This window comes from Pteropus vampyrus, unplaced genomic scaffold, assembly GCF_000151845.1.
Source record: "Pteropus vampyrus isolate Shadow unplaced genomic scaffold, Pvam_2.0 Scaffold172, whole genome shotgun sequence".
NCBI classification, from domain to species: Eukaryota; Metazoa; Chordata; class Mammalia; order Chiroptera; family Pteropodidae; genus Pteropus; species Pteropus vampyrus.
The window spans coordinates 600,975-615,915 of NW_011888953.1; the positions used below are offsets into that span (position 1 = coordinate 600,975).

At 31.9% G+C, this 14,941-nt stretch overlaps 1 protein-coding gene across 12 annotated transcripts in view; it reads right to left on the reverse strand.

The window, feature by feature from the left end:
• The window catches only part of FBXO4 (F-box protein 4), a 206,908-nt gene that overhangs the window by 164,182 nt on the left and 27,785 nt on the right, over window positions 1-14,941 (reverse strand). For all 12 annotated transcript variants that reach the window (XM_023536921.1, XM_011370671.2, XM_023536919.1 and 9 more), the window contains one exon: window positions 8,704-8,834. In XM_023536921.1, coding sequence (XP_023392689.1) covers window positions 8,704-8,834 — 131 coding nt within the window. Of the gene's footprint in view, window positions 1-8,703; window positions 8,835-14,941 lie in introns of those variants that run through there.

The window sequence follows — 14,941 nt, forward strand, 5'->3', positions numbered from 1 at the left end:
GGAAATACTCATTCTCTATTTAAATGCTCTGTTTAAACTTCCTAAATAGTTACTCATATAGAATAAAAGGTAATTTGAATGTTCCCCCCAAAATTTTATTTTAAATGTGCATCGTTCCTCATTAACTGTAAAAATTCCAGCAAATAAATTGAAGAATAGTTTCTGATGTTGCTGCTTTTCTATGAACAGCTTTGTTTGCCTTTGCTTCCCAGTATTATCTCTTTCAGTGTTGCACCAGTCGTCATCATTAGCAATATCCAGAAAGATTCACTACTACTGTCAGAAAACATTCACTTAGCACATATAATGTTCTAGGCTCTGTTGAATAAATTAATAGATAAATAAAGAGATGGGTTAGTACTAGATTGTGAGAGAATTATATGTCTTGCTAAATTATCTCCTTGAAGGCAATGTGAATCATTTAAAACATTTAGTGGGGTAAAAGCATACTCTAATTTGATGATTAAAAAAATCACCAGGGTAGAAGTTTGGGGAAAAGTTTGGAAGAGAGTGTGACTGGATGCAGGGAAATCAGTTAACAAGATTTTGCTGTCCTATTTAGACAAGAAATGATGCAGGCTGGATCTATTTCATGGCAAGAGGAATTGAAAAGGAAGGTAGATAAAAAATCTATTTAAGGAATCCAACTCGTAGAGAATTAGACTGAAGTCACATATTGAAAATGAAGAGGAAAGGTGCAAAATACATTTCAAGAACAGAAGTCCTTTCAGGATCTCAAGACAGTCAGGAACATGGAGTTTTCATGACTGAGAAGAAAGCTGGACAAGAAAGATAAAATGAGTACAATCACCCAGAGCTAATTTTTCCTACCATGAACAGAGATTTAGCAGATTAGAAGATACAAGTGAAAATAAGAGCCACTTATCTTCCTACCTGCACTTCAACCCAGCAATACAGGTTTCACTTATCTTCATAATCTCCCTGGCCAAAAGAGGACTTCTGGGAACTCTGCTCTATAGTGGAGGAAAAACAGAGGTAGGAAACCATGGGGGCTAATTGTTTCTGCCTCAAAGGAAGTTTTCATGGCATCCCCTCAGCCTTAGGAGAGTAAGCCCTGATATCCCTGTAGTGCAAAACTGGATATCTATCCAACTACCACAAACAACCACAACCCTCGCTGAGCTATCCCCCAAACTCTTGCCACATTTAACACTATTCTTTGAGCTCTAGAGAGTTAATTTAAAGAAGTTGAGATGATTTATTTAGCCTGCATAAAAGTTAACTTAAATGGTTCTACTTCGTGTCTGAAGAACATTATCATTTCTTCCATTTTCCAAGTAAAATACTTATAAAAACACATAAAAAATATAAAATCATAATAACACTGAAAACTAAAACTGATGGACAGCTTATTGTTAGAATTGATTACGAATTCCATGGATAAGGTGTGAAAATCACAATGGGTGGCAATCCCCAATTATCTAATTTTTTTGTTTGTTATGATCTCTTTTCTGCTAAGCTACATTATGAAAATAATATATTACATTATGTTAACAATAATAGAGAGAGTCATGATAGAGAGAAGGAAAAGAAAGTTAAGTTATGGAACTTAAGTCATGGGGAAATAAATGACAATAATTAATTATTGAGTCTGAATTAGATACAAACTAAAAAAATTATTAATTTAAATATAATACTGGTGAAATCTTAAAATAAGACATTTACCACAAATAAATTAAAAGAAAAATTATAGGCTAAGATACATAGAAAAGAAAAAGAAAAAAAGGCAGCAATAGTAAAATTAGACAGAGAAAAAAATCAAGATAAATAATTAAATTATAAAAGGAAGATAATTTTATATTGGTAAATATTTCAATTTATAATTAAAATGGCTATCATTAAGAAAATTTCTATACTAGGCTATGTTCTCTTATAATATCAAATAAGAAAATTAGAATATACTAAAGAAATTAACAGAAATGGTAATATTAGAAGACCACGATATCCTCTCCTTTGGATTTTGGCAAAGATTGTAGGCAAGAATTGACCTATAGAGGATACTAATTATATATTCATTTAGGTTAATACATATTATACAGATAATACAAAGTATGTTGCACACAAGAAGTATCACTCTTTTAATAATAAAATATACAATTGCAAAATCAATGAATTTAACTAAACTAAATATCACAAAAAAATTAATAGAAAACAGAATAATATGTGGCATAAATAATATAGAAAGGAAATTAATTAATTTTTGTAAAAATATAAAGAAAAACACTAGTAATCTAACAGAAAAATGAGCAAAGAACTTATTACATACAAAAGTAATACAATTTATCTTTAAAAATACTGAATAAGTACGATTTTTAATTACTAAGCCAAGTGAGGATGCCATAGGCTATGCAGTCTTGAACATTGCTGGTGGTAAAATTTTCAGGGAAATAATTGAAAAATTTGAGACTTAATAATGCTTGTACATTTTTTTATTTAGTAAAGGATAACTCCATAGAAATAATACAAAGTATCTAAAAGATGTAACCATATGAATGTTCAGTGAAATATTATTAACGAAAGCAACAAAACATCTAAAACAAATCCATAATCTCTGATCTGAAGCCCTTGGAAAGGAATTTTTTTAAAGTCGTCATTTTTTGGACTTTAGAATGCATTGACTATACCTCAGGGATATGAGAACATCTCATAATCCATTAATATTTCTGCTGTGATATATATTACTTTAAGCAGAATAAATATAGATGATAAATAGCCTCACATTAGTTAAGGTGAACCTTGCTACCAAATTAGATAAGGCCAGCTCAGTTACAAAAACACTTTTCTTTTCACAGCTGTTTGGATTTTGAAACTATAAAGAACTATAGGAAAGGGATTTTGAAGTTATAAGAAAGGGGATTTTATTGATGGAATATTTGAAGCATCCATAGAATATGACTCAGCAAAAAATAATTAGAGTCAAAATGTTTTATAGGACAGGAAAAGTCTCTTTTATATGTACTAGGTAGAAATGTTAATATTTGAAACTGTATATACAATTTAATTTCAATTTTAAAAAATATTTATGTACACAAAAAGATGCAGGTAAAATACTATGAATGTTAATAGTAGTTCTGAGTGTTGGGTTATGATTGATTTTTCTGTTTTATTTTTAAGTCTTATCTACATTTTTCTAATTTTCAAAATAATGACTATTTATTCCTTTTATCTCTGAGAAAAAATACATGGCTTAAAAGAGAAAAAATGTGGACATAGCTATAGTGTAACTTAAAATGTTCTTATTTAAGTTGTTATTATTAGGATAAACCTAAGTAAGTATTCTTTAGCTCATGGAAAAACAAAATCATATATTCGAAAAAAAGAAGTCTGAATTTCTTGGCTGTAAAGGTGATTAATTAGCAATAATATTTCACTAAGGAATGTTTTGGAATAACTATCCCTAAGGAAAATTGAATGATTTATAACTTCTGCCTATAAGCTTTTATTTATCATAAAGAAGTGTTTTATGTTCCAATTTCTTTTTTAGAAGAATGTTGATAAATTAGTGATCGTGAATTATATGGAGTTTAAAGAAAAGGGAGTAAGAAATGAGGAATTAGCTTCAAGAGTCTTTCGATACCTTTTTACTATTTTCATGCTGGAATGTGGAGAAAAGATAACACAAGAAAGTACTAACCTATGTGCTTGCTCAGTAAAGTTCACTATTATTCAAAATGTAACTGAATATATACTGTAGCCTCTTTATGAACCTTCTTAGTCTCAGAATTTGAGTTCTCAGTCAAAAGTATTTAGCATAGCTTCTGTAATTTTTCTATTCAACACAGACCCCCTGGAAAAAATTTTTTGAAGTTACAGAAAAGTTACCATGAGTGACTTGGGCTCTCTGTTCTGTAGAGAGATATTGGAATTGAAATACTCTTAAGGCTATGTCAAAACAGACTCTCCCAGAGGATACCAAATGTTCAGTACTTGTTCCATTTCCCCAATTCTGTTGTAAATAACAGCTTATGATCTCCTCTTGTCAGGCCATCGTCACCACTTGACTCACACTGGGTTAGTAGTGAGCACCACAGCAGCTATTTTTGGATCTTTACAACACAGACCTCTGGCTAACCTATATCAAACCCATGCTTCACATTCTCTTGGTAAGAAAACATGCAAAAGTTGCTCTCTAAACTTCTCAGATTCTTTCCCAAAATTATGTCTGCTTTAAGCCCCAAGGTTAGGGGAACTGACCTGGGGCTAGCTATCTGTCACAAAGAACTTAACTGCAGAATGGCCTGATGCATCTCCTTTTGTTTTGCTTTTAGATTGATTCAGGTCCTGTTAATACAAATTAATATATGGAAGCCTCTAATGGTATTTTTGAAAGCAGAAGAAATCCTATGAAGGGGATATGATCATTTGTAATGAACTTGAAGTCTTTAGCAATAAGAGAAGATAAACTTGTAAAGGGTGAAACATGTAGCTGCAGACTCCTTGGATATTGGAAAGCCTGAGAATTTAAAGTTGTAGGTCCTGGAAATACATATATTACCCAAGAACTAAAAAAAAAAATGGCTTAGAAACATCAGGGATGTTCTGGGCTAAGCAGTGTGTGCTAGAACCTGCTTGCACTGACTCAGTGCAGTGGTTTTTTTTCCTAAGTCCACATTCAGTGATGTCACAGTGGTAGCCTGAAATTGGTCATGGTTGAAATGGTTAAGCCACAGAAATCATCAAACACTACAAAATAGGGCTCTTTTTTTCCCCTGAGGCAGTTGTTAAGCATTTGCTAGCCACAGTCTAAAGTGTATAGTTTTCAGAATTTTTAATAATGTAATTAGTAGTAGGTATGATTATATACTCTTTCAAAGTCAGTACTGTATAAAGAAAAACAAACTCTACACATGAAACAGAATATTATTTAAAGGCAAACTCTGGTTAACTGAAGATATACATTGTAAACTCTAGGGAAAATATTAAAAAAAATTTAAGTATAAATAATAAGTCAATAGTGAAGATAAAATGGAATCATAAGAAAAATGCCAAATTAACCAAAGAGGAGACAGTAAAAGAGGTTAAAAGAAATGAAGAATAGATGGAAGAAATAGAAAGCAAGATTGTAGATTTTAATCCAACCATATCAAAAATGACAAAATGTGAATGATCTAGACATAACAATTAAAAACAGGGATTGCCAGATTGGATTTTTTAAAAAAGTATATGCTATTTATAATGAACTCCATTTATATAAAACCACAGATAGGTTAAAAGTAAAACTAATAGGAAAAAATAAACCATGCAAACATCAATGAAAGAAAGCTGGAGTGGTTATAATAATAGCACATAAAGTTACTTTAGAACAAGAAATATTACCAAGGTTTAAGAGGAAAATTACATAACAATAAATGGGTCAGTTCTCCAAGAAGACCTAAGTATTCTAAATGTGTACACACCTAACCTCAACATAACCTCAAAATACATAAAACAAAAAGAATGCTGAAAGGAGAAATAGATAAATCTGCGATTATAGTTTGACACTTCACCATGCCTCTCAATAATTGCTAGAACAAGTAGACAGGAAATCGGCAGAGATATAGGAGAAATAATCAACATCATCAACCAATCTGTCAATATAATGTTCTATTATTGACATTTATAGGACACTCCATACAACATCTAAATAAGCATTTCTTTCAAGTACAAATGGAACATTTAACAAGATAGACTATATTCTGGGCCATAAAACAAACTTTGGTAAATTTAAAAGAATAAAAATCTTACAAAGTATGTCTTTAGACCATAATAGAATTAAACTGGAAATCAATAAGAGAAACATATCTGGAAAATTCTCAAAATTTAGAAATTAAAGCTGCAATGAATATTCTCATGTATTTGTTGCTGTAACTTTTTGAGTTCTATAATTTTCTTAAATATGTAATTTAAAAAATATGATGACCGTCTACAGTACAAAGAAATTACTATTGGCATATGCAATCGTTGTTGTTGTTGTTTTTATTTCATAAGACTAATTATACCATGTCTCAAAAGGACTCTTGGCAGAGTTACTGACCTCAATTTGAAACTAAAATTGAAGAACTTTTCCAACACCATCCTACATATACCTTTGTCCACATGACAATCTCCTGTTAGACATAGCTCAAACATCCCTGAGAAGCCTTCCTTGACAATGGTCTATGGAGGCCCACTCCTCATTATCCCCGCAAAGTGACTTTCCTTCCTCCATGTTCCTATAGTCCTCTGCCTGGTTAACCCCTCTTGTCCTTCAAACTTCAGCTCCAGGCTCCATGTAGGCATTCCATGATTCCTCTCCCCTACTCATCTTTACTAGGTAGATACCCCTCTTATATAAACCCCAAACACTCAATGATTAGTGTAAGTTTTCTCAATTACAGCACTATTGAATTGTCTAAGATGGACTAATAAACACATAAGCAGACTAATCAGTCAGTATGATTAGAGGCACTAATTCAATGGTTCTCCAATGGGGAGTATTTGCCCCTCAGAGGACATTTGGCAATGTCTGGAGACATCTTTGATTGTCACAACTAGAATATGTGTGCTACTGGAATCTAGTAGGTAGAGACCAAGGATACTGTTAAACATCCTACAATGCACAGGAGAGGCCTGCACAAGAAAGAATTATTAAACAAAAATGTCAACAGTGCTACTGTCCACTTATTCAGTTGATTCATGCACCAAAATTGTCTGATCTTTGTTTTTGTGATTAAATCAATCAACAAAAGTATTTTAATGTAAAGATGCTATAAAACTGACAGGTTATAATCCAGGCTTTCAAGATATAGTATGAGAAAGAAGAGGTGAATATTTTTAAAAATACACATATGTGTGTGTGTGTGTGTGTGTGTGTGTGTGTGTGTGTGTTTGTGTGTAATGAAGTAAATGGGAGCATAATAACTATTCATAATTATAGATGGCCATCTATACATAAACCCTTCATAATTTATTTTAATCAATTTGTTTCTGTTTTAATAAATTGAATATAACAGAAATAAAAATGTTGGAACCAAAACTATAATGCTGGAAGAATAGAGAAAAACACATTCTACCTATTTTAAGATCCATATTAAAATGCACATAATTAAGGGGGAAGAAGAAAACATTAGATGAATTGTAACCCTATGGAGTAGTCTTTTCAATAATAACCAAAGCAATTATTATTTCCAGGAGATTATCTAGCATATAAAATGCTAGTCATGCATAGAATTATTATTAGGCAGAAAATACTTATCTTTTATATCTTAATTTTTATCAGGAACATACTCCATTAAAAATTAATCAATTATAAAAACTAATCCATTAGGTTGAGTAACCTTTTTTCTAGTTTGTGATCTTTAAAAATTATTACAGAAGCAGAATATGCATTGTAAAAAAATTAGAAAAACATAATTAAATCAACCCTTCACCAGCGGAGCCACCACTACTAATTACCTAATTTCTGTATTTCCAGGTCTTAATACTAAGACAATATTCAAAGTTCTCACTTGATCAAAAAATATCACATACAGGTGGTATTTTCATTCAAATGTCAAATGTAGGATCAAACTTAAATCTGGATTTTATGTCCCTTAAGTTTCTTGTAATCAATCACAATTTCTTTTTCAGGATGACTTTTTAAAAAACCTAGTCCAATTATCTTCTGCAAAATACCCCTGGATTTGTCTGGTTTCTTTGCTATTCTATCATTTAACTTGTTAGTCTATATCCTGCATTTCTTACAAATTGCACATTATATTAGAGGTTTAATAAATCCAATTTAAATATTTTTGCCTAGAATAATTCATAGACAGTGGTGTATACTTAATGTAGCATTATATCAAAAAGCACATAATATCTAATTAACAACCATGGATGAGGTTACAGTTGATTGATTCTTATACTAAGTTATTTTGTTTTTCCCTCCAGTACACAAATAAGGTTTTCACTCTTGTGATTAAAAATAATGTGTGAGGTTTTCTTTTAGCAATTAACCAATGGCCAGTTTCCAATCAACCATTTACTTAATGATTTTGACACCAATTAATAATCCCTTCCCTTAATCTATAAATACAATTTGGGTCTGTGAAATTTTTTTTTCTAATTCTACAATCCTTCTATGTTTTATAACTGGCATTTTTCTGTAAAACAGCACCTTTCTTCAAAAATTGGGATATTTAGTTACCATATCAGTGAGGATGTAAGCAACAGAATTCTCACAAATCCTAATGAAAATATTTGAACCACACCTTTGTAAAAAAATTTGGCATTATCTAGCCAAGTTTAAGATACACACAATATATGACCCAGCCTTTCCATTTTAGGTATAGCATTTTCCACTTAAAATCAGAAATCTATATTTGTAATCAGACATTTTAAAAATAAATGCTAATTTAGAATGTATTTCTCAATATTTTAAATAAGGAAAATTATACTGTTTTATGTATCAATTCAAAACCTCAACCAATTTCCTAAAACATAACTAATTCACAGTAAAATACCTACATATATAAGTAACAAGCTGTCGTGTTAAAATGTAAAATGACTAAATTGTTCATTAAAATATTAATATGGTTATTTCAAACAGTTGCTTTGTATGCAGCAACATGCTATATTAGCCTGGGTTCTCCAGAGAAACAGAAACAAGTGGATATGTACATATAAAATATCCAATTGATATAATATATCTTACGATATATGACTTATTGTATGAAATTGGCTCACGTGATTATGAACACTTGGAAGTCCAAAGATCTGTAGTCGAGACCCAGGAATCTGCTGAAGACCTAGGAAAGCCAATGGTATAGTTCCAGTCCAAGTCCAAGTCTGAAGGCTGGAGAAGACCAATGTTCCAGCTAGAAGATAGGAAGAGAAAGCAAATTCTTTACTCAGCCTTTGTTCTCTTCAGGCTGTCGATGAAATAGATGAGGTTCACCCACATTGGAGAGGGCAATCTGTTTAACTCACTCTATCTAATCAAATGTTAATCTCATCCAAAATCACTCTCACAGATATACCCAGAATAATGTTTAATCAAATATCTAGTTACCTCTTCAGTCAAGTTGACCCATATAATTAACTATTATACATGCCCTTTGTCAATTCTGGCTGTACCTTTCAAAACATTCACACTTAACAATTCTATTTGGAACATAATTCAAGACTTCCCCTCAGCCTGCCCCCTGTACACATTGTTTTGTTTTTTTAAAATGTAGTTTTGAGTTTAGGGGACATAAATACAAATTTTTCATGTGAGACATCAGCTGACAAGTAGATTGCAAAGACACCTATATTCTAAAGTTTGGATATCAAAATCCAAGAGGTATTCCACTAGGGAAATGTTAAAATATGCCAATACCTACCCTAAAAACATATAAACATATGCACCATATTTATAGTAACCAAAACATATTTACAGTAACCAAAAATTTCAAACAACCTGAATGTCCACTTATAGCAGCATGACTGAGTTGAGAAATATTCATGCAATGAAATAGTATATCACCAATAAAATGATATAGCCCAATGCTATATACTATGGATGACATTGAAAACACAATATTGAACCAAAGAAGATAAATAAAAATAATTCCAACAGTATGATTCCACTCATATTAAGTTCAAAGCAGGCAAACCAGACCATTGTTTAGGGACATATATAGGTTATACAAACATAAAGAAAAAGAAAGATATGATTATCATTTTGACAAAAGCATTTGCAAATGAGCTTGCACTTTGCAAATGCTCAAAATTACCACAAATGCAGAACAGAGGACACCTCCCAGAAGAAGGGATAGGATTTTAGTTAGGGAGGAAACCACAAATTAGGTGGATGCTCTTGGTTGCTGCCAAAGTTTTATTTTATAAATTGGATTACACAAGTATTTGTTTTACAAGTATTCCTTAAACAGTACAGATATATTTTATAAACTCTTCTTAAGTATATAAATATTTCATAAAAGAAAAGGAAAAGAAATAAATGGAAAATTTTAAGTTAGGCATTAATATAGGAGATATGACTGTAAAATGCTGCTGAAGGGCACCAGTCTCTGCTTGCTGTATCTGACATGTATCAACACATATAACCGAACTGCAGAAGATAAAAAGAATAACTAAAATAAGTCAGAGACAAAAGCATTTGCAAAGGAGTTTGCACTTAGAAAATGCTTGAAAATAACATTTGTTGGATTGGAACTCGATGGATGAAAAATCTTTCATATAAATAAAAAGCTTAAAAAATAGTCTAGAAAGATAAAAACTGAACAACTTAATGGGGACATAATAGGCATTCATAAAATCATAAAATATAACAATACTGTAAACATAGCTTTGTGCAATAAATCCTGCAATTTTCAAAACATTAGAATGCTAATGACATTCAAAAGAAGTCATTTTGAACAATTAAAAGAAACTGTACACAGAAAGCCATAAAGTTGCAGTACATTATCATTACATATCCTTAAAATTTATATGTGACAGAAAAAAATCAGTCAAAATACTCAGCCTCAAAAGAAAATGTTCCATTTCATAACTGTTTAAAATTCAGTTAAAATAAATGTTTCTCAACACTTAAACCAGGCTCTGGGACATGAGGCAGAAGTTCAGAACTATTCTCCTAGTGACTTCTGATTTCCCGTAGAATGCTGCCCTCTGCTGTGTTACTTTCAATTCCAAAAATACCACTTTTCTATGGCACCCAATTTTTGTAAAAATTTCCACTTTCATTTCATGAATGAAATGTAGCTATCTTCCTCCTAAAACACTTCATTTGAAATTACTGTCAATTATAAACAAGTTGAAAATGGCTATGATATGTTTTCAAGTATACTAAGAAAAAATCAATCTAGTTTTACATTAATGAAAAAACATAAAATGATAACTATGTATTATCAATTGTTCGCATTATTCAGAGTACAAGAACTAAAATCTGGAATATTTTAAAGTATTTTAAAAACATGTTCAAAGCTAGATATGAGTAATAAAAATTAATTTAAAAATTACATATTCCTAGTGGAGAGAAAAGAAGTAGATAGGGTAAGGGGGGTCAAATATTTGGTGGTGGAAGGAAATTTAACTTTGGGTGGTGAACACACAATGCAATATATATGTAACATATTATTGATTGTACACTTGAAATCTACTCAATTGTATTAACGAATGTCACTCCAATAATTCTAATAAAAAAATTTTAATTACATGTTCTGAAATATTTGGTTTAAATTACTATTGTTTAATTCAGCAGCCATCATAAGAAACATTTTTCTTATTTCAATGATGCCACCATCACTCAAAATCAGTTTTGAACCATTTGTATAAAATTGCCTCAAAAGGTGTTTGAAAGAATCATTAGAAAATCAATCTATTTTATAATTACACTTTTTGCTAAAAACATTAAATTTCACCATCAGCATTATTTACAAACTTAATATTAATATTTAAACATCATTCTTATTTTAAAGTAGATATTATTTTTGGAACTAAAGATCTTCTACTACTTAGGGTACTCAAAAAATATAAATAATTTTAAGAAATTCTGAAAGAGGAATTCCAAAGTTTTTGTCAATAACTATAACATATATATCTTTATGTATAGATATATAGATATATATTGAAAAAGAAAATAATCAAACTGTCAAGTGTCAGTTTCTGTCTAGAACGTAGAGAGTTATAAGAGAATGTCATTCCTACCATAACAATAACAAGCCAAATAACCTATAAAATCATACTTTATTAAAAATTCATCAGAGAGCTAAGGATGGGGGGAAAATATCTAATGAATTAAAATCCAGAAAGTTATGAACCTCTCTTTGGAGTGAAAGGACCCAACAGTTTCCTCATGCTTGGTAAACCAGTAAAAAAGGAGAAAGCTGTCAGATAAATAGATAAGAAGAAAATTGCCAACCTTTCAAGGAATTTTTGTAGACCAAGGGTAAGCTGGCAAGATGGTTTAGAATCCTTACAATGTAGAGTACATCACGTACCAACACATTTCATAGGCCTTTACAGAGTGGTCATGAGAAATAGTGGAGCTAAGGCTGAAACTTTTTAAGCACTCGGGCTTTACACTAATACAAGGCAGCAGGCACCTAACATCAGTGGAACATGGGCAGGAATGCTGAGAGAATCCCGCTCCACCAAGGTACAGTGTACAGGACCTCATGCACTTTGAGGGCATTAAAGAAAAACTGAGACAAGTTCTATAAGTACTCTAGGCCATACATGAGTAAGAGGCAAGAACCTATGACTGGAATAGGGTCAAGAAAGCTGAGAGACTCTTCTCTGCAATGTATGCATGGAGGATTTCTTGCAGTCTGAAAGCAGAACTAAACTCTGTAGGGGTACTCGGGGCCCTCAGTGGGTACAAAACAATAACTGATTTTGGCTGGGGCAGAGGCAAAAGATGTGAGATATCCCTCTGAGATTCAGACAAGCAGGGCCTGAGGAAGGCTGATGGCAAAGTAGGAGAATGGAAACAAATCCTCCAGGGATTCAGGTCCCAAGTCTAGCTGAAAAGAAAATCTGATCCCTTGCAGAAAATATTTAAAGCCTGTGGTGGACTATATCTAACTAAAGAAAAAGTCAAGTCTATATCCCAATTATGAACTAGGTTAACTCATCTCTTCACATTACTAGCCTGACAGAAAGGATGTGGCCTTTTCTGGGTATAAATATTATTTGCCTCGGTTTCTATTGCTCAAAAATATGAGACATGGAGAAAAGAAAAAATGTGACATTATTGAGAGGAAATGGTCAATTAAAACCTGATCCGACGATGAATAGCAATGATAAATATATTAAGGAACCTCCTGGAAAAGGTGAATGGCATGTGTAAATAGGTGGGAAATTTTAGAAGAAAACTATAAAAAGGAGACAGATGGTAATCCTAAAAATGAAAAATAAAAGATAATGAATTATTTGATGAACACTTCAGATGAAAGTCTCATTGAATCTGGTGACAATAGAAACCATCTAAATTAAACACAGAGAAAAAAATTTAAATAATAAGGTGATCAGAACTCCAATAACCATGAAATAATATCAAATAGGCTTTCATTTGTGTAGCTGGAGTCTTAGAACAAGAAAAAAAGAACAGAGCAGAAGAGGTAATGATTATTTTCCAAAATTAATGGGAGATAATCAACCCAAAGATCTAAGTTCAGTGAAACCCACAAAGAGAAAATGCAAGAAAACCACGTCTAAGCATATCATAGTCATACTGCTAAAATCTAATGGATAAAGATAAAATCTTGAAATCAAAGAAAAAAAGAAATATTGCCTACAATGAACAATGATGAGAGTAATGGCTGACTTCTTATAGAAAAAAAAAATGAGGGGGATAGGCAATGGAATGGCATCTTTAAAGTACTTAAAGAAAAACTGCTAATCTGGAATTCTATATTCATTAAAAATATCCTTTAAAAATGAAGTCAAAATAAAGACATTTGGAATAAGTCAAAAACTGAAAGGATTCATCTCATCTCCAGTAGATCTGTGCTATAATAAATGCTCACTAATGCACTTTGGGTTTTTTTCCCCCCATTTTTCTCTGTTTCAGTTGTATAGTTTTGATTGCTATGTCTTCAAGTTCAATAATCATTTCTTCTGCAATGTTTAATCTATCATTAATCTCACACAGTATATTTTTCATTTCTCACCTTGTAGTTTTCATCCCTGGAAGCCCAATTTGGGTCTTTAAAACATCTTCTATCTTTCCTTAATGTGTACAATATTTATTCAGCCTCTTGAACATAGGGAATTTGGTTATAGTAATTGATTATCTTGTTTTACTAATTGTATCTTCTGTGTCACGTTTGAATTAGTTTTGATTAATTGATAATTTTTCTCCTCCATATGGATCATGGTATCTTGCTTCTTCACATGCTGATAATTTTTGATTGGATGCTAGACATTATGAATTTTGTTAGATGCTATATATTTTTGCATTTCTATAAATATTTTGAGCTTTATTCTGGAATGCTATTAAATTACTTAGAAACAGTTTGATCCATTCAGAGTTTGCTTATAAGCATTGTTAGGAGGATCCAGAGCAGCATTTAGTTTAGGATTGATTTTGCTATGGCTGAGGCAAAACACTTCTGAGTACTCTACCTAACATTACATAAATTGAGAGGTTTCTCCCTTTGACCGGTGCCTTCTGTAAGCCATGGATATTATTCCCTCCGATCCTTTCTGGTGGTTCTTTTTCCAGCCTCAAGTAGTTTCCTCACTCACATGTACTGATCAGTACCCAGATGAAGACTCACAAATGCATCTGCAGATCTCCAGGTATCTTTCTTCCTCTCTCTGCTTAGCTCTTTCCTCCATGCTACTCTGCCCTATGAACTTTGGCTTCCTTGGCCTCCCTAGACTCCCCACTTCATCTTCTCAACTTCTTAACTCTGTCTGGGCTCTCTCCCCATTATGGCCTGAGAAAGTAGCAGGCAATAAGCTGGGGCAATTATAGGTCTTATCTCATTTGTTCATATAGTAAAAGGAATAACTACCCTTCATTGCATAATGTTCAATGTCTTGAAAACTGCTGTTTCATATATTTTATTCGGTTTTTGTTTAGACAGGAAAGTAAATCTTATCCCTTTGAATTTACCCTTCCTCTTGGCTAGAAACATAAATCTTTGTATCATGCTTTTTTTTAATATTCTAAATCTATGTGGTCTGTACATTATTACTGAAATGCTGATTTTTCCTTTCACACCTATTTGAGTAGGAATCCTTCTATTCCTGTATATAGAATTTAGAAAACAATATAAATAGTAAGTATAGATTTTTGAGCGAGCAAAACTACCCACAAGCAGGAGCACCCATACACAAAAAAGCATAATAAAAGGACATTGACCCTACAGTATTCATCTGTTTACCTACTTTCTTCTCCTTTTTAAAATTCTTCTCTGACCTTTAGGACCAGATGCTTATGCATCTCTATGATTACTTGCTACTCTAGGAA